Source organism: Candoia aspera, chromosome 15 (assembly GCF_035149785.1).
Source record: "Candoia aspera isolate rCanAsp1 chromosome 15, rCanAsp1.hap2, whole genome shotgun sequence".
Classification (NCBI taxonomy): domain Eukaryota; kingdom Metazoa; phylum Chordata; class Lepidosauria; order Squamata; family Boidae; genus Candoia; species Candoia aspera.
Window position 1 is genome coordinate 14,811,408 of NC_086167.1, and position 19,727 is coordinate 14,831,134.

Here is a 19,727-nt window from a genome sequence, read left to right on the forward strand (position 1 = left end):
AGCAGGATCCGCTTCATCAGGAGATCAGCTTTGTCTTACCTGCCTGCAATGCTGCTGCTTTTTATATTTGTTCAAGTACCTCCTCTCCCGCCTCTGGCCAGTGGTATCTTGCAGGTTCGCCCTCATCCCTCTTTTCCTTTCCCCTGGACCAACTGAGGTGCCCTCCTGCCCGCCTGCCTTTGCCCCCAAGGGCAAGGTTCGCAGCACTGTGAACACGGCCTCTTCCCGACCACCCCGAGGCGCCAGTCGTTTGCCTGGATGTGTCTTTTTAACCAACCAGAACCCACCCAATGCTCGCTTGTTGCCTGCTCGCTTTCTTTTTCTTAACACCCCCTTTAAAACCATGTGCTCCATCCCCGGCATCTGTTTCTCTCCCCTTGAAAAGTGCCGGGCTGTTGGAATAAAGTTCCAAGTGATCCCGAGCCAATCTCGGCAGTTCGGGAAGCCATATTGTGTGATCCCAAGCCACCTTTCCAACTACGAAAGGGGCTGGCAGGTTTTTACTCCCTAAAAAGGGGCGTCCTTCCTTCTCTTTCTCTCACCCAGCCCAGTCCTCTAGGGACGAACATTGAGAAACGGGAGTGGGAGGGGGGCATCCCAGGGGATTGCGTTTCTGCTCTGTCTGGTCCGATCGTCCACGTCTCTCTCGTGTAAGAAGGCTTCACAAAAATCGCCAAGAGAACTGCACTGTCCGGAACTGACTTTTCTCCTTTCTGCCTTTCCTCTGTGCAGAGTCTGTGAGCCAAGACGCAGCCCAATGGGTACATTTGCAAACTCTAAAGGAAAAAATTCTGTCTCGTGCCTCTGTGTGCGTGTGTAAGATATATGTCAAGAGAAGGTCAGTGCAAGCCAGTGTTTTTTTGAACTTGGCCACTTTAAGATGAGGGGACTTCACCTCCCAGAATTCCCTAGCTAGCATGGCTGCCTGGGGAATTCTGGGAGTTGAAGATCCCCATCTTTAAAGTGGCCAGGTTTGAAAAACACTGGTGGAAGTGAACAGGAGTGGGGAAGGAGAAGATCTCTGTACAGCGAATGTAAATTTTCTGTAAAGAAATGGGGTCTTAAAGGACCACAACAGGAATGAATTAGTAGTTCAAAACCTAGCTACCTTTCCCTCCCTTTAGTCATTAAGGAAGAACCTTAGAGAGCAAGTTTAGGATCATGGTCAAAAAGATGCTCAGTGCAACCTCATCGGTCCAGAAATGAACCGGGGAACTTATTTGCATCTTTGCCTCAATCTTCTTCCTTTCCTCCCAGCCACCCTCCCTGTTTGGTTTCCACCGTGATGGTTTTCTCTTTGGAGAGAGAGAAAAGGAACTTACTTGGTCAACTTGCCTGGCCGTTGCAGTGATGTTGGACGATCCATTGTGAGTGAGGACGAAGGGACTAGGAAGGGGTATTGTGTTGAAAGTGGTCCAGTTTACTGTCTGGTGTTCAGGAAAAAAAGCAACAGTTCAATTTGAAAGCAAGGGGGCTGCCTTCCTCTGGAATCAATTGGGAGGCAGGGAACAGCGGGGGTGGGGCGTGTGTGCAAACTCGCCATCATTCCTGCAATCCGGTTTGCAACTGTGAAAGATTTATGGAACCTAAAGTGGGCTACTTCCCCCCACCCCCCTAAATCTAGAAGATCATTTATTGGGTCTTGCCTCCCGAGCTTTGAAATGTTGGCCCAAGTTGTACCTTAACATCTTTGACTTTTGTGGATCAACAAGGAAAATGACCTTGGAAAGAATAAACCTGGGATTCTTCCAGGAAGAACATTTCTGACGGGTCTCCATGCACCCGTTTCACCTTTTTCCTCCTGAAGAGGGTTTGGGGTTTTTTTGGAAAGAAGGAAAAGTTGCACACTGCAGGGAGAAACCACACAAGGGGCTTAAATAGTCCTTTGTGGGTGGAGAGCCGAAATCTCTCCAGTCGGTGTAAAAGGGGGGTTGGTCAGACAGAACTTTGGTAGCCCCTTGTAGGATCTTCTGGCTGTGTGGACACGAGGCAAGCGTTTCTGAATCCCCCCGTTGTGTGCAGATCCCAGTTTTTCAGCCAGCGTTCCTGATTTCTGGAGGGTAGCAGATTGGGAACATGGGGGGCATTCTTTCAAAAAGCATGGGCTCATCATTTTCCGTCCTTGTGGCATCCTTTGCCAGTATACTGCAAATTAAACAGCTTGTAGATTGGGAGGCTGTTTGACCAAAGGAGTAGATGGGAACGTTCTTCTTGGGCATATTCTGAAGAGCTGAATGTGTGTCCTCATAGGAAACTCCCAAATCCAAAGCATCTCTACTTGGAAGGCATATAGAACTCGGTGGGAGTTTTTTTTTTTCCCTCCCCATCCCAGTAAGACTGACTAGGATTTGGCCAAGAATGATTCCCCAGGGCACACGGTCCAGCCAATGAGAAACTTGCCGATTCCCAGGCGTCCCCACCGTAAATGCCACGATGGCAGAAAGGTAGGTTGTAAAGATAGCAAGCAAATATGGGTGGTTTGATGGGGAGGAAGCCTGCCTCCCTCTTCCCAGCCAGGGCAGATTTCCTTGCCTTTTCAAACGGTAAAAGTTTCTGTTTGAAGAATGTTTACGGTCTCCTACAGTGAAGCCGAGGAATGTCATCCAAGGGGCTCTCAAGTTCTGTCCCTCCTGCCAGATTTATCCGATGCTGCTTCGCTGGGAGACGGCCCTCTTGTTCAGTGTCTTTGCCATTAGATCCCTATTAGCCCCCAGGCCTCCTTTTCCTACCTGTTATAATGTCATGTTTAAAAACGTCCTGCGGGCACTGGAGAGCAAAACATCTAAATGTTAAGGATACAGCTGGACTAGGGGAAGGCGGGGATAGAAATATTCCAGATGGAAATGCACAGTTGGGACGTTTGAGGGTCCAGCTCAGCCATCTTTTTTGTCCCTGTGTCTGTGTGCGCATGATATTGTCAGTCGCCTTGCTGTTGTCGTACGTGACCACCATCTTTCCCCTGCCACCTGAGTGTGCTTTGTATCCAGTTACCAGTTGTATGTGAACCTCTAATTAAAGGAACTGGGAAGGTTTGTTCACCGTCTCCGTTTCTTTGTGGGGCGTGCCACAGACTGGATCAGAAATCCCCAAGGCTCACTCTACCCGGTGTTCGAGCTCCACGTCAGCTAGAAGCTGTGCCTGGGCTTCACTCAGCGGGCGTGGTAGTGCTCGACTTCCACTCCCTAGATCAGGGTTCCTCAACCTTGGCAAGTTTAAGATGGGTGGACTTCAACTCCACCTTAAATGGCTGGCCGGGGAATTCTGGGAGTTGAAGCCCACCCATCTTAAACTTGCCAAGGTTGAGGAACACTGCTGTAGAGAGAGAAGGGTGCATTTGCAGCCCCTGCTAAATCACTGCAGCAAAGCAGAAAAGAAGGCTCACAAACTGCTCTTAGTTATTTTACTATTTGTGGATAATTTTATCGGTGGGCGGCAGCCATTCCTTCTTCCAGGAGAACACCAGGTGATGTTCCATCCTTGCCCAGAACTTAAACTTGCCAGAAAAATCTGGAAAACAAACCCACTTCTGAGCAGCTCTCCTTTCTTTATTGAACTGGGGATGCCACGAAACAACCAAGGTCATTTAGAAGACCGTTTTAATTAGCTATATCAGCATCCTGTATAAGCATTTCCAGTTGGACAAACAACATGGTATTGATCACTTGGACAATTTGAATTCTTCTTTTAGCCTAGCGCTTGCAGTTTTGAAGAGGAAACCATGCATGCAAAGGGTACAATCCAGCCAAATAAAAACACTCTTTAGTTCTGCTAGTTTCAGTGGAAGAATATTAAACTTGCCTTTAGCAGTCCTTTGGAAATCACCATGATTTAAATGCACTTAACTCTGCAGGACCAGGAGCTCTGCAGAATTTTAAATATACACTATGATATTTTCTTTCTTGCTTCTGTTTGATTTCCCTTTGGGGTGAATTCAGCATGTGCGGTTTGTTCCAAGAACAGATTAATGATCAACTGGTCATAATGGGAACGGCGTTTACATAAGCAAGCTCAGCAGCTGTTTGATTGCCAAAGGACGCTAAGGGTTTGCAAGCGCGCAGTTCCACCAGGCCTCTTTGCCAGGGCAACCCGTTCTTTGCTTGTAGAGCGATCAGCCGAACCAGGGTTGGAAATGGGAGGAATCGGAAGGGTTACAAAAAAACATCTTCCTCATAGTGAGGTTTATGTGCCAGTTGCATGAAGTGGCTGGCCAGGAATGATTGACAAGGCTCTGAACATTCTCTGGGGAGGGAGGAAGAAACCAGTGCAGAATTAAGCTAGAGGCACCGGCAGAGAGGAGGTTTAGCGAGACGTCCCTGTTGGAGCTTAGGGAGCTAAAACGCCTTTCTTTGCCTATCAGTGGCAGAGTGTGAAATGTCAAATCACACGCCGGGGCTGAGTGGCTGGCAACTTTCCAGATGTTCTTTGAAGTCCAACCAATCGGGGAGGGCCAAAAGCCTCCCAGCCCTGCCACAGCCAGAATCCAGGATCGCTCATCTGGAAATCCGAAGCCTGGTCTTTACTGTCCCTGGCTGAGAGGCCGCTGAGCCGCCTTTGCGGAGCCAGTGGAGACCTGGGCCCGGAGGCCTCATTCCAGACTGCCCTGAAGCTCTTGGGCCTGCTTGCTGGGGTGGGGTGGGGGCATCGCGAGGCAGACCTGCAGGCCCGCGCGCGGTTCCCCAGTGAGAACAGGGAGTGGATGAGTCATTCTCCCGTACTGTATTGAGTCACAGCTCCCTGCAGTGCCCCGGTCTCTGATGGGATTGCGTTGCTGGCAACGCTGGTATTTTCTGAGGACAAAAAGGAATTGCTCCTTTGTCCTGCCCAATAACAGAATAGGGATCAGGAGACGTGGAACCTCCTTAGCCACAAGGAATTGCTCGGAAGGGGCCCTTTGCTGTGGAGAAAGCAGTCAGGAGCTCCCGCACCACCAGCCCTGAATCCGTAAGTTTCTCCTGCTTCCCACTCGCTCTCTCTTTCCCAGGAAGAACCTGGTGGAACTATGCTCCCTGCGCTCGACGGGAGCTGAGGAGAGCAGCGGAAATGACCCCCGGGAAATCAAGGGGGCCCTGCAGCAGAAGGGGAGCCCCCCCCAAAACAAGGCATAAACCCTTGCATGCGATAATGGTGGCCCTCTCATCTGGCATTCTGGCATGCCTCGTTTGGGCAAAACCTTTGCAAACTGCCAGGGAACCATCTTTGCTATTTCAGGAGTCCATCACATTACTGCAGCATCCCCATCTTCATCTGGAAGGAAAGGCTGTCTCCCCGGGTGGCTTGCTGCAAAAAGGAAATGCGATATGGGTAAGGGGAGGGGCTCATGCTAGAAAAAAGCAAAGGAAGTCCCGTTTGGCTGTCCCCCCCCACACCAACCCGCCGGGATTCCTGCACACAGTAAAATCCAGAGGGTGGATTGGCTGCCTATTAGGTGTCTAGTGCCAGTGAAAATAAAGGGAGAATTGAGTTGATGTCTGTCAACCAGCTCTGTCTTGCCCCACGCTTTATGAAGTCCTGTCTTGCTAAGGAGAGACCAATGCTCAGGGCATTTAGGAGTCTAGATATGGAGGCAGAAGCCAAGTGCCCTTGCCTTGGAAAATGTCAACAATATGGGCTGTGAAATATGGACTTCTGAATAAAAGCCCGGCCCGCTTGAACCTCATCCTATCCACAATAAGCCAATTGCATCCACGTGTCATCAGGTCTGGTGATAATGGAACAGTATTTCTCAACCTCGGCAACTTTAAGATGTGTGGACTTCAACTCCCAGAATTCCCCAGCCAGCATGTTGAAGTCCACACATCTTGAAGTTGCTGAGGTTGAGAAACACTGTAATAAAAAAGTCACTAACCTTGTTAATTTCTTTATGCCTTTCTTTCGTAACAATCTCCTCAAGGACTTCGCCATCGCCCTTAATAAGCCTGCAAGAGAAACACCATTGACTTGCTCAAGCAATAGATGTTAAAATCCATGAAAATGTGGAAAGCAGCTGATACTTAAAAAGAGGTAAATATAACCATTGCTTCGGGGTTATCCGAGATCAAGATGAAGGCGGCCACGTGTGCAGGAGCTTGAAAAAAAGATGGATGCCACAGGTGGGATTATTTTTTTATTATCCCTGGAAATAAAACTGCTGGGATTGTAACGGCCTTATACGGCCTTATATACTCTCTGATGCAGCCAGTCTGTATGAGGATCTGCATGTGCCAACTCAGAAGGGAGACTGCCAAGCTAGAAAAGGGCCTGAAAGGGCAAACATGCCAATCTCCTTGACTCTGAGGAAAGGTGACCATCTTTGTTTGGGTTTAAGAGAACAGGCAGGTAAAACTGGGTGCAGGGAGATAAAATGGACAATACAACGTTCAGATCCTTAACATGAGGAATGGGACAAAGCTGTGGCCTTCTATCTCGTTTGAAGGCTTCCAGGAAAGCAGGAGGCCAACACAGGAGGAAACTGGGTCCCATTTAGGAAATGCTCTCATATTTGCAAAGGGGTATGAAGGCAAGAGCCTCCTGTTACCTATTAACAAATATTTGGCAATCCGAGATACGCTGTTCATAACAATGGAGACTCTGTTCTGGGTACTATTAATGGAGAAACCAGATCTGTATCTTTTAGAGATGGGGTGTGACCTAGATTCATCTCTGATTTTAGGGCACAAGACCTCTCAGTGCCCTGGCAGCAAAATCAAATCGGCAATGGGCAATCTCTTGCACAGGAATCAAACAAGATAAAGCAAGGGGAAAACCCACCATGTGTTAAACGTGCTTGAAGATGTTTATTAACAGCAGCCCTGAAGTGTTCAGAAATAAAACTGTCTAATGGTGTTCCATAAAGACTGCTCTCCGCTGAACTTGTGAACAGGCACAGGGAAAGCATGATTCCATGGATGCCGGGTTTCATAAAATTGTAACAGGGAATGAATGTCATGAGTACTGATGGCGAGCAGGAGGGGGCCCCTATCCAGGGGGGAAAATGCATGCGTAGTAGTGAGGAGTTGAGCAGCCATTCAAAGAGACACAGATCAGACCCGCCTTGACTTTTGGGGTTTATCGGTCTGGGTTTTTCCCACGCTTCTTCAGTTTGTTAGGATTTTCTGTCTTATGTAGCAGTAATAAACACTAGAGACCTACTCCTCGTCTCAGTGTGGTTCCTGGCTGTTAGGACAATGAACCCCAGTTCAACCCAGTCCCGCTGTTTGTACCTCATGCGGCCTGTTTCGGGGTCAAGGACTTTCCGTATAACGCTCTGGCGCGCATCCCATTCCTCTTTTGTCATCGGCTTCATGGCCTGGATGCGGAATTTCTGCTCATCCGTAAGGGCTGAAAGAGAAACCTCGGTCAGAAAATGGGGGATCCTGCCCAACTCTCCAACAGCTCCCATATAAACTGTAGCAGATGCTTTGCCTTCTCCCCCGCAGGGAGAAAGTACTCCGTTTTTTTTTTTGTTTGCATGGAAAAAAAATTCTTCTGTTCACCATGAACAAGCATTGGTGAGACAGAGGGAAGGAGGGAGAAGGCGACTGACCAGTGTCAGATTGTTGCCTTTGAGACAGGCCCTGGCCGGCATCAAGAAGGAACAGACCCTTTCTGTTCTGGAGGAAAAGCAGCCACTAACGTTTGACTGGGAGAGCCAGTTTGGTGTCGTGGTTAAGGCACCAGACTGGCAATCGGAAGATCGTGAGTTCTAATCCTGCCTTAGGCAGGGAGCCAGCTGGGTGACTTGGGTCCAGTCCTGCTCGCTCAGCCCTAGGAAGAAGCAGGCCAGGGCAAACCACTTCCGAAAATCTTGCCAAGGAAACTGCAAGGACTTGTCCAGGCAGTAGCCAGGAGTCAACACTGACTCGAAGGCACAAAAAGAATTGTTTTTAACTGCAGCCTCCCAATAGTCCATACAATCCTGCTCGTAAAAGGTATCTCCCTTGGGAGATTTTTTTTCGGGATTGCTTTAACGGCGTTCCCAGGTTACAAATGCCAGCCTTACCAGGCCCAGAATCCGGCACGGCCTCTTTCTGCCACTGCTCCAAGGAAGGGCCAGGCAGCTCCTCCTTCCTGGCTTCCTCCTGCTTTCCCCTCTCCTTCTTGGCCTTCTTCTTCTTCTTCTTCTTCTTCTTCCTCTCTTTTCGCTTCTTCCGCTTCTTGTCCTTCCCTCTGGATGCCTTCTTCTTCCTCCGCTTTTTCCTTTCGGGATCAGGCTTTTCGTCGCTGGACTCTTCCGAAGAGGCGCTGGAAGAGGATGCGGAAGACGAGGAGGAGGTGGTCCGGGAGGAAGAGGAGCTGGCTTTCCGCTTCCTTTCCTTCTTCGCTTTCTTCTTCTTTTCCACTAGAAGCCAGCATGGAACAGAAGTTTAGCAGGGGCTCCGGAGGACAGTCTTCCCCAACCTGCTCCCACCAGCCTGGGGAAGGTTCATTTATAACCATGTCACAACAGAACCTCAAAAGATCATTGCCAAGGGGAAAAGGAGGCTATTCTCTTTGCTAGTCCTGGCCAGACCTAGCCTACGTCTGTGACAGGCCTGGTTTAACTGCAGTCGCCTCCCTTCCAAGAATCCTGCATGTTATATCTGGAGGGAGGGGGAAGAGGGGCTGCAGCTCAGGGCTTCCACTGAAGAACTGCTCACAAGATGCCTTGCTCATGGGAACGGAGCGAGCCGGGTGACTCACTTAAGATGGTTTGAGCTTTTCTGCAATCTTACAAAGGATGCAATCGGTATCAACCCACCCCTTCAAAGCTTGCCTGCAAACCGTGAGGACCGACTTTCAGCCGATTGCGTCCACCACCGCACCTGGGAGACCAGGCTTTCTGTTTGAAATGTTGTGAAAATCCTCAAGTTCCTAGTCCTGGTGGCACCCCCAGGAAGTTTTAAGGAAGGGAAAGCCGGCATGGCTTAAAAGCAAAAACCCAAGGCAAACCAGAACGCTGCTCCAAGGTAGAAGGGGTGGAGAGAGGCTCGAAACAGTGCTGGGCTCCTAATTTCAAGACTGCTCATTTGGAAGACGCAACTGTGCATTCGTTCAGCCGCAGATTCACAGCCACGCAAGCAGGGCTACAATTTGGGAAAAGCTGTTTTTCCCCTCACCTTCTTTGGAAGAGGGTAAGTCCATCCTGAACTCCCGGGCTTCAGATTCTTTTCTGCTTGCGGGAGACCGGCTCTTCCTCTCTCGGGAATCTTTGCTGGACTTCCTCCGTTTCTTGTCCTCCTCCTTGGACTCACTTCGACTCCTCCTCCTTTTCTTAGCCTGGCTGTGAGCCATCCTCCCCTTGGTCCTGTTTCAGGCAGACAAGATGCTTTTGGAACCCCCACCCCCAGCCAGCCGAATGATTTGACCACCGCAGCCCTCAGGGAATACCTTATTTGTAAAAAGAATAAAAATAAAATCAGAATGGCCCACTCTTGTTATTCATCTCCAACTAAGGCTTTCCTCTAATTTTTCCAAAATGTAGCTCTTACCGTGTAGACATTTTCTGTAACCCCCTTTTTAGCCATCTGTCAGTTTAAATTCCACAGATTAATTTAATCTGTGTTTCCTTTTACAGCCACTTTGTGGCCATGAGTTCCACAGGGAAGCTGGGCTTATCTTAATCGGAGGTGGTGTTAAAAAGTACTTCTTTGGTACAACAGACTTTCTTGCAAGTTCTTAGTACAGGTTAAATGAGGACAGAACGTGTCCTTCCTCCTGGAAGGATGGCATATTGTATTTTCCTTTCAAACTGGCTAAGATTCAAAGGGAGAGGCAGACAGGAGGAAGGACGCCAACTGATTAGCTGGAAAAGCAGCAAAATGGATGTAAAGGAGGTTTTACTCCTTTAGGAATGCAGAGTGCCAAGTGAAACTGCTCCCCCATGCTTTGCAAGCTGTTTGTACTCAAAATCTCCTTTACGGTACATTCCTCCTTTTCCACCTACTAAGACTTAAAGGACCCGCACTTGAGCACTGGCCCTTTAAGAAAAGCCTCCCTTGCCAGCTGTCCTTTAAACCTCCTTCGGCCAATCCACGTCCACCTTTGCCTTTATAAGCCCCGCCTCCTCCATAAGTCTCCAGAGTGGCCCGCTTGGGGGCGCATGCGTGTCAAGGGCTAGCCCCCTGAGCTCTTATGGATCCGAATTTGCCCTGTTGTCTTAGCCTTACCAGGTCAGGTAAGCCGCTCGCCGGTGGGGTGGAGGAGGCCCGGCGCGGCGTGAGGAGAAGGGCCTTCGTTAAGGTGGGTTCTCTGCACCATCGGTGGAGGTCAGCTGCCTCGGAGAGCGAACGCAGCCCCCCCGCCCTCAACGGTGGCCGTTTACTTGGCTGTAGCGGCGGTTTCCGGTTGGGGCTTGTACGCTGCTAGACACGTCCGGCGGGGAAACGGAGGCTGTGCACTTTGGTTCCCACCTCGCTGAATGTATGTAAGCGTGAGGAGGGAGGAGTCATCTTCCAATGAGATCTCCTTCAGTCACGGTTTTATTTGTGTTTATTTAAAATGCGTTTTTGTTGTTGTTTTCCTCCAAGATTCCTGGAGCCGTTGGCTTTCTTGTTGCCAGAAGTTATAAATAGGAGAATTTGCATTCCAATTTGAGACTATTTTAACTTGAAAGAGAAGATACTTACTTAAAAACTAAAGCCTTTAAAACAGTATTTTTGAAAGCTTGGTTTAAAAAATGCATACTGTTTTCAGCTGTTATATTGTGGATACCAAATAAATAAGGTCTTGGGCTGGTTCTTTATTGGGGGAGGCAATGTGAAGATGAAGACTCCAATAGAAAAACTGGCACATATAAACAGGGAGCAAACTCCGCCCTCCCTCACACTGATGTTACCTAGTCGCCTAATGAAATGTCAGCAAGTAAAACAAGCTCAGAGCGCCAAGGACGCCACAGATGAAGAGACTATTGATGCCTTAAAATAGGATTTTGAAAATTTATTAAAATCCGGATACATTCTCTCCTTTCTCCATCATCATCTTCCTATGTCATCAAGCACAGTTCTGTGGTTGCAGGTGGGCTGCCCTCCAGGATCCTAGTGAACCCATCTCCAAATCCTTCAGCTTCAACGAGGTCAGGCTCTCTGTTGCACATGGGACAAAGCTGGTTGCGGACAGTGGACGATCGCATCCAGATGATCAGATTCCTGCGCTCGCCAGAGGCAATGGGCAGCGCCCCGTGTAGCTGCCCTCCCCGATGGAACAGTCCGTAGAAAGGCACGTGGTCAACCTCAAGGTAATTCGGCACAGGGTTGGCATCCTTGAAAACAGCAGAGAGAAGTCACCAGGTTAAGAGCTGTTTCTGCAGTTGCGGTCGTCAAATTGAGGCAACTTTCACTGTCAAGAAGAAGCTATTTATTTGTGCTACGTATTTTTCCACGTATGAGATTCACTACTACAGGCTGCGGAGGTAGCCGGCACCACAGACGTTTTGAGGAAAGGGTTGGATAAATCCACTAATAAAAGTATAGCATTCATATCCAACACAGAGCACTGTGCATATCCAAATCCATATATATATGTGGATATAAAGGGCAGGGAATGATCTACTGGCCCTGTTTGTCCAAACTATAAAATAAGAGAGCTGCTTTGGTCTAGGGGTTAAGGCAGCAGGCTAGAATCCAGGAGACCGTGAGTTCGAGTCCCGCCTCAGGCCTGAAAGCCGGCTGGGTGACCTTGGGCCAGTCACCCTTTCTCAGCCCAGCCCACCTCACAGGGTTGTTGCTGTGGGGAAAATAGGAGGAGGAGGGAGTATTAGGTATGGTTGCCACATTGAGTTATTTATAAAAATAATGAAGGTGGGATAGTAAATAAATAAATAACCAATGGTTGCAACCACTATACACAGCTTTAATAGTTCAGAGGTGGTAGCTCAATGGTAAAGGCCTGCTTGCATAAAGGAGGTCTCCAGAAGAGCTGAGAGAGGTTTGCCTAACTTTTAATAAAGCCACCCGATCTCAGACCCACCCTATAGTAGTTAATTGCCTGTGTCAATTACACATGGGATTTGTTGCCCATGAGAAAGGAGATTACAGTCAACTGTAGGAAGCTTGTATTTTAAAAGAGGCACCTGTCTAAATTCTGAGAAGTAAAGACTGCCTTCAGTGAACTCTTTCCCCAGGCAGACGTTGAGAGTCACTTCTGCGTTGTCATAATGAGTACGCAAGTCCAAGTCTTCGTGCAAGGCATATTTCACAACAAAAGCTTTGTGGCTATCCAAGCAGCAACCCCCACAGTCTGGGTAAAGCAGTGCTGTGAGGGGTTGCAAGTATTTTTCCCGCAGAGGTGTGACAAAAGTTTCATCCAATCCAAGTTCATTTAGAAGAACCTGCAATAAATTTTGTGTGTGTGTGTGTGAGAGAGAGAGAGAGTGTGTGTGTGTAAGGGAGAGAAAATTAAAAAAAAAAAAAGATAAAAGATGAATATTCTAGCAGAAGATTCAGGTTCATTTCTGTCAACGGCTTGGAAAAATCCTTCATGATTTCCCATTATGCATCTGTATTAGCAACACAGCATTTATTGTTCTGTATTTAAAAGACTGGATAGAACCCAAGTAACCCTGTTTTCTCTAATGCAAAGCCGTGCATTTAGCAAAACTAATTCCCACATCATCCTTTCCCATTACATCCCACATTTTTGCCACCTACAAGATGTGAATCTCACCCCATAGTTATTCATAGAGTTGGGTCTCCCCTTGGGCATCTCGGACTGTTCAAAATGTTCCAGTTCCCCAATGAAAGCTTGGCAGAATTCCTTGGTAAACATTGGTAATCGGTAGATTCTCTTATCTGGGTGGGGAAGGAAGAAACCAGGGAACGGAGTGAAGAAGTTCAGTATGTTGCCTGTTATGAGTTAAGTATCTTTTCGAGGTGATAAAACAAGTTAGTTTTTTTTTTTATAATAAAGGTTAGAAGTTCGTGGGCAGAAGGCCCTCATTCAGTATCTTTATTTTTTGCACGTAAAAAATGACTTTCCCCAGTTGAAAGCATCTTCAGCAGCCAGGCTGGGAAAGACTCATCTCGGCATGAGAATTGGTGGGGACTCTGTGGTTTGGATGGTCAAGTAACCCAACCCTGTATAAGGCACTGCCATATATTCACATGTATTGGACTTTCCCCTGAGCGTGAAAAGAGGACTCCCATCCGTGTGGCAAGCATCCGTCAGCTTGTTCTCATCGTGGGCTTCTCGCTGCAACCCTCTCTTCAAAAGCAGGGCATTGCCTGAGCCAGAGGCCCAAACGGTATTCAGATCAGCTCTGCCAGATTCATAGCCTGCTTGTAGGCTAAATGAACTCGTTCCATTTACCTGATAAAGATTCCACACGGTGCAGGAGGCCTTGGAGATTGGCATTTTTGGACGTGCAGTACTTGACAGTTTCTAAAAATTCCGGGACAAGAAATGATTCCTAGCATAGCAGGCGGGGATGAGGAGAGAAAAGGAGAAACTGTATTGAACAGAATAATTGCTAGTTCTGGTCAATAGGCCAGACTTTTTTTGGCTGCTGCCAGCGCTCTTGACCCTGGCAAATCATCCCTCTCTACCTCAGTCACAGGCAAAGGATTTGGTATCAACAACATTCAGATTATGCAGTTTCCTCTTTGCCAGGAATGGCTATGAAGCCTCAAGTCTGCCTCACCTTGAAGGACCAGCTCCCTAAATTGCTTAACAGAACAGAAGCTGCCTCCTCCCTCCTCCGGGTCCTCTGATCATCAACCAATGTGAAAACACAACGAAGCACATCTTTTTACCTGTAAAGTATACAGCTGCGGATGCTTTGGTCTGTAGTTCTGGGAGATGATTGCTTTTCTTTCTCTGGACCGGTGATCTAATTCCTTTCTTCTCTGCACTTCTTTTTCAACCTATGACAATTCAACCTGATATTTATTAAGACATCCTTAAACAGTTGCAAGGGAGATTTACTCCTCAGTTCAATTGTTTAGTATGAGAGAGACCCCTCCCTATTTCAGTAAAGTGCAAAAGGTGTTGCCCAGAAACTGGGTGACTGAGTTCTAGTCCATTCTTAGGCACGGAAACTGGATGGGTGACTTTGGGTCAGGGTCTCTCTCTCTGCCCAACCCACCACACAGGGATGATGTTGTGGAGAAAATAAGAGGCAGGAAGCATTTTGTACGCTGCCTTGAGTTGTACAAATAACAGGATACAATTCTAGAATTGTAACATTGAAATCCTGCAGTTGTGTAATTCTTCCAGTGAATATATGGCAATAATAATGACAATACTATTGTGGAATAATCCACAATTGTGTGATTCTTCAAAAACAGGATAATAATTAAACTGAAATTCCACAGTGGTGTGATTCTTCCAGTTAACATGGGATAAACTACTATTATTATATATACAACAATGTGAAATCACAGCTGCCAGTTCTTTAGGTGGTGTTGGCCTTAATTTGCATCGAGTTAATAGTCCACAATTGTTGTTCCTCAAAATAATATATAATAATAACAATACTGAAATCTCACAGTGGTGATTCTTCCAGTTAACGTGGGGTAAATTATCATCAAGAACAGCCTACAACTGTGATTCTTCAAAATAATAATACTGAAATTCCACAGTGGTGTGATTCTTCCAGCTAATAATATAATTGTGTGTGTGTATGTGTATATATATATATATATATATATATGTATGTATGTATATAAAATATACATATATATAATTAATAATCACACTGGTGTGATTCTTCCAGCTAATAAAGGGCAGTAATACTACAGTCACAACAGCCATAAACTCGCGGAGGGGCAGCCTCCGCAGCCTCCCCCGCCCAGACCTCTCGAAGGACGGCCGCGAAGTCTTCCTCGGTCCTGCAGCCCCGCTGCCTCAAGGCCTGCGGAGGAAAGAACGGGGCTCAGCCGGGCGGGGACGATGGGGACGGTAGTCCGGCCCATCCGGAGGGCCCCCCCCACCGCAGGCGAGGGCCGCCGCTGCCGCCGCTTACCGGCCCGTGATCCCTCCGCAGCTGCTCCGGGTCGCCGAGGTAGCGGAGGTGGAGGCCGTAGCGCTCCACGAAGAGGTTGTCGGTGAAGAAGCAGGCGCAGGCCAGGAAGCGGGCCCGGCCCGGCCCCAAGTGGCCGCGCTCCATGTTCGCGCCCGGCCCCGCCAGCGGACGGAACGGTGCTCCCCGGGCAACGGGTCCGTCGGCGGAAGCGCCTCGGCTGGAAACCAGAGTCAGGGAGCGTCGTCAAATTAGCCAGCGGCGCGAAAAGAGGAGGCGGCCTGGGCGGAGATGCTCTTCCAACTCTGGCGCCTGGCGGAGGAGCGTTCCCGTCCTCGGTCCCGGGAAAAGTGGCCTCGAGCAAAGAGAGAGCACCTCTGGGCCGGGGCTAGTCGGTTTCACGGCACAAAGAGCAACCCCCCCGCCCGAACTTTTTGCAAGCACAGAACAATCCTGGAAAAATCTGCTCGGTTTCAGGCGACTTTGGAGCTTGGGGGTTGGACGGCGGTTGCCATTCCTTTCCTCTAGCAAGGCTCCTGTGCTCGGAAGCAACAAGCCGTGCCTTTCTCAACAGGATCTTTTGCATGCTGGGGAGTTACAGGGCTGGCTGGGGAATTCTGGGAGTTGAGGTCCACGCACACTGGCTGGGGAATTCTGGGAGTTGAAGTCCGCTCATCTTAAAGTTGCCAAGTTTGGGGGCGGGGTGGGGAACAGTGCTCAGGTGTGGTTTGTTTTGGTTGAGGATTAAGACCCAGTTGGCTGGGTTGACCCACCCACCATGGCTTGTAAGCCATTGCAGGTGGGCGCACCAAGATGCTAAGCCCAACATTAAATGGTTTAATGCAACCTATGGCAGAACCCAGTTTTCAGAGCATCATCTGCTAGCAATTACTCTTTTGCTTGTCTCCCAAAGCCACATCTGAGCTAAATGAAGTGGCTGCTACCTCTGTCCTGAAATATATTCATAGAAGGGAAGATATTTGGAGCACTTCAAAGCCGAGCAAATCCTCACGATGTGCACTGCCTTGAGTTGTCCAAAATAAAGTCAAGATGTAAACTCAGGTTTGGTTAGGAGCAAACCAGGTAGCAGGGAAAGCCTCTGAATTTAACCCGTCTTCCTTGGTGGTTTAGCAGGAATATTTCTGGAGGCTGCTGGTGTGCCAGACTTCAGATGCCCCAAAGGAAGTGGCACCGGGTGAAACCAGAGCATCGTGCCTTGGTGTGAACAACAGGAAACAGCACTCCCCCACTTGCTTTGTGAAGCACAGGGCACTTGTGCACTGTCCCTTAAGCGAAAGCAAAGCCCAGCACACAGCTGCAGAGCAGACCGAGTCTGCTGGATGAAAGGGCCGGGCTCCCCAGCTGCAGCTCAGCGCCCTTGAGCCCCTCCACCCCTGGGCTGGGGAAGCCAGACCGTTGCCCAGCAGGGCTCGTCCGTCCATCCTTGCAGCATGGACTCTGCCTTGCAAGTGGCCGAGGAGGAGGAGGAGGAGGAAGAGGGGGAGGTGGGGGTGGTGGAGGAGTCCTGCAGCCCCACCAGCAAGTTTGAGGACATTTTCCGCCTCCTCTCCAAGGGCTGCTTCCCTGCCAGTTTCTGCTCCATCAAACGGAAGAATCTGAAGCGCTACGCCCAGAAGTTCATTGTGGAAGGTGAAAAGGGGGGAAGGTGGTTTTGTGCATGTCAACCGTCTGCAGGCAGGGATTGGGGGGGGGGGGGTAGCTTGCCTGGCAGCAGGGAAAGGGTGCAATGAAAGACCAGGAAGTGCGGGAGTGTGCAGAATAACCCAAACCTTATTCTACAGCAAAAGTCACTATTCTTAGCATCCTCATCCTCATCCGTTCAACCAACAGATATCACAGTCTTTAGATTATTTTGGGATGATTTGGGTTCTAATCAAAAACCTAGGAATCGGGACTGGCAGGTAAGGCATTCCAAGCAAGGTGGTTTTTTTCCCCCCAAAGTTAGTGGTGTTAAGTCCAGTGAATTTAAATCAGCATCGTCATCAGCATCGTCATCTTGCTAGCTTTATATCCCAATTTCTCTCAGAGCAGTTTACATGGGAATCTCCCTTCGTTTTATCCCCACAACCATGCCGTGACATAGTCTGATCTGAGGAAAGGCCACCAGTCTAAAATCACCCACTGTATTTCTGTTATGGGGAGAGGGGATTGAATCTGGGTCTCCCCATCCCTCGATCATTGCTTTAACTACCGGCTTGGTAGTTTCTGTTCTTCTTCAGGTGAGCTGGGAAAAAAACAGTCCTCTTTCCCCACATTTGAGCTAAGGAGCTTGCAAAATCAGGGTCAGCCAACCTGATGCCCCCGGACAGATTGGATTACAATCCCATCCTCCTTAGTCCATTGGTCGTCTGGTTGGATCAGCAGTATTTCAAGGACATCTGCTTACGGAAGGATTTAATGTACCCCGGATGCATGGCCTTGGTTCAGAGGGGACCATGGGGTGGAGGAGGCGAGATTGGCACATGCAGAATGACTGGTGGTGGGAAGGGGAGCTGTGCCCTGCGTTAGAAATGGTTGCAGATCGCCACACCCCACTGTCCCAGCTTTTTTCTCCTTCCCATTATTTTTTTTTCCGTGTTCCTTTTTCTCGTGCAGGAGGCTGCCTCTATTACGTGGGCCCCAAAAAGGAAGAAAAACGGGAAGTTGTGGTTGACCCCGAGCGGCGACGGCAGGTCTTCCTCGAAAGCCACTTCACGGAGCTCGGGAATCACCTGGGGCAGAAGAAGACAGTGCACCGGATTCAAAGCCAATACTATTGGCTGGGTATTGTCAAGGATGTGGTAGACTGGGTAAATGTTTGGGGGGGGCAGTTAGGAGGAGGAATTGATTGCTATGCACATCTCAGAGACCAAAAAGAGGGAATTATTTGCATTGATAATGTCTTCTTTGCCTACGTTATCCCTAGAAGACCGGCCAATCAGTCTCATCCAGTGAATGGCCCTATTCATTCATCCAGTGAATTCTTCCTTCCTACCCGTTTCCATACTGCATAGACAGAAGAGGCCTGGTGTCCCAGCAAGGGCTAAAATATTGAGTTGTGCTCTTTACTGTTAAGATGGCACCGATGGGCTCGTTGACACTCTGTGATCAACCTAGCCAGGTAGAGTCTGGCTTCTTTGTCGCTAGGGGCAGTTCTCACCCTCTTTCTGCCCACCTTCCTCCAGATCAAGCTGTGTGAAACATGCCAGAACGCAGAGCATAGCAAGAATCTCACCAAAAAAATCCGCCCGGTGAAAGTGGAATTGCCTTGGGAAATTGTAAGGCTGGATATCTACGGTAGGTGCACAAACTATTCCAATCTGGGTGGCTTTTTAAACACATGCTGGTTTTTATTTGGCAACCTGATATCCTGCTCCACCCGCCATTTTGTCTTCTTGCTACTGAGACCCTTTTCTTTGCCCACTGATCTGTTTGCTCCTTTCTCCAGAGTAGCTGCCTATCCTGCGTAGCTACTTAGTCAGGGTGAGGTCACCACAATGACTGACTGACTGTTTTGGATTTGATATTCTGTAGGACCTTTCCCAGAATCCAGACAAGGCCACACTCACATCCTCGCCGTGATGGATTATTATACAAAGTGGGTGGAGGCTATCCCTCTGCCGAAGAGAGATGCTTTTTCTGTGGCCAAAGGCCTGGCTTCCTTGTTTTACAGGTATGCTGGTCTCTTCTGCTCTTCGTGTGATTTAAGGTGATATCTAAGCAAAACGCGAAGCCCTAAAACTAGCAAATTGTCTGTAGCAACCACAAGGAAGGACGAGCAAAAAAGCAGATCTGAATGCCACATCGCCCAACCGGAAACATGTGTGCTGGATCAGGCTAGTGGCATTCAACTTCCCTAGCCAGAAACTCCCAACCAGAACTTGAAATCCACATGCCTCTCAAGTTCCTTTGCCCACAGGAAAGTTTCAAACTTTGAAAATCAAGCTTTGTTTCTTTTTAGGGACATTGAGCAAATGAAGCCAAAAGGCTACCAAGAACATAGAGCCTAGATCACTGTGAGAATCCAACTTAAAGTGTCCTTTGCTCACTTCCTCCAGTGAAAGCAGGCAAAGACCTCTCTTGAAAATCTTAGACCCATTTCTATACTGGAGATTAGTTTTAAAAGATGTTTATAGAATTGTACTGCTAGTTATGAAGTTCTTTCTCTCTCTGCAACAATGGGATTAAAACTAGGCAGACGTGAAGATTTGCGGCTAGATATTTGAACGCTTGAAACCCTTGAATAGCTGCTATTCTTACTAAAATTATATAGATTTACATAGCTCTTTGAACAAGGAGGTTGTTCCAGAAATTTAATAAAGGATAAATGTTACAGTTTTGTTTCATGAGCCTCATCTATGCCCAGGGGCATCTGCGGGGAGCAGGAGGTCAAAACAGTCAAGATGGCAGCCACAGCCACCATCTTGACGTTTCCGATTCAGGTGCCCTGGATGCCTCTCTCGGACAGGCCAAGTAATCTCACCACACAGATCTGCTTGTGAGTGTTTCTCTTCTCATTTCTTAAACAGGTTTGGCGCATCCAGGAACATCATCTGCAATCTGAGCTGGGACTTCTGTGAAGAGGTAAAACAGGATTTTCATTCCTTAGAGCAGTGTTTCTGAACTGCAGCAACTTTGAGATGTGTGGACTTCAACTCCCAGAATTCCCCAGCCAGCCATGGGAGTTGAAGTTCACACGTCTCAAAGTTGCTTACACATCGCCCTAGAGGCCGGGCTCCTGCCTTCTGCCAAGCAGTGGTCTGTGCATCTGTGCTCTCTCTGGGAAACTTATCAGCGAGATATCGAAAGACCTGTT

General features: G+C 48.4%; 2 protein-coding genes and 1 long non-coding RNA gene across 4 annotated transcripts; 1 reads left to right on the forward strand and 2 right to left on the reverse strand.

Moving 5' to 3' along the window:
- Nucleotides 1-3,579: 3,579 nt before the first annotated feature.
- Nucleotides 3,580-10,277, reverse strand: ARL6IP4 (ADP ribosylation factor like GTPase 6 interacting protein 4). Its single transcript, XM_063315766.1, has 6 exons — nucleotides 10,125-10,277; nucleotides 9,075-9,262; nucleotides 7,979-8,317; nucleotides 7,200-7,317; nucleotides 5,846-5,915; nucleotides 3,580-5,277 (listed from the first exon to the last, which is right to left on the reverse strand). The coding sequence occupies exons 2-6, from the start codon at nucleotides 9,247-9,249 to the stop codon at nucleotides 5,221-5,223; spliced, it is 759 nt and encodes a 252-aa protein (XP_063171836.1). The 5' UTR covers nucleotides 9,250-9,262; nucleotides 10,125-10,277; the 3' UTR covers nucleotides 3,580-5,220.
- A 12-nt stretch (nucleotides 10,278-10,289) lies between these two features.
- LOC134505837 (uncharacterized) lies at nucleotides 10,290-10,608 on the forward strand. Its single transcript, XR_010068753.1, has 2 exons — nucleotides 10,290-10,377; nucleotides 10,485-10,608. It is a non-coding gene; the product is annotated as an uncharacterized LOC134505837 (long non-coding RNA).
- A 243-nt stretch (nucleotides 10,609-10,851) lies between these two features.
- OGFOD2 (2-oxoglutarate and iron dependent oxygenase domain containing 2) lies at nucleotides 10,852-15,089 on the reverse strand. 2 transcript variants are annotated; one of them, XM_063315764.1, is made up of 7 exons: nucleotides 14,915-15,089; nucleotides 14,747-14,803; nucleotides 13,704-13,814; nucleotides 13,261-13,360; nucleotides 12,619-12,743; nucleotides 12,026-12,283; nucleotides 10,852-11,215 (listed from the first exon to the last, which is right to left on the reverse strand). In XM_063315764.1, exons 1-7 carry the CDS (start codon nucleotides 15,056-15,058, stop codon nucleotides 10,940-10,942), a joined length of 1,071 nt encoding a protein of 356 aa, XP_063171834.1. In that variant the 5' UTR covers nucleotides 15,059-15,089; the 3' UTR covers nucleotides 10,852-10,939. The 2 variants fall into 2 exon arrangements, with proteins under 2 accessions (XP_063171834.1, XP_063171835.1); XM_063315765.1 differs by lacking the exon at nucleotides 14,747-14,803 and having other exon boundaries at nucleotides 10,854-11,215.
- Between the last annotated feature and the right edge of the window lie 4,638 nt (nucleotides 15,090-19,727).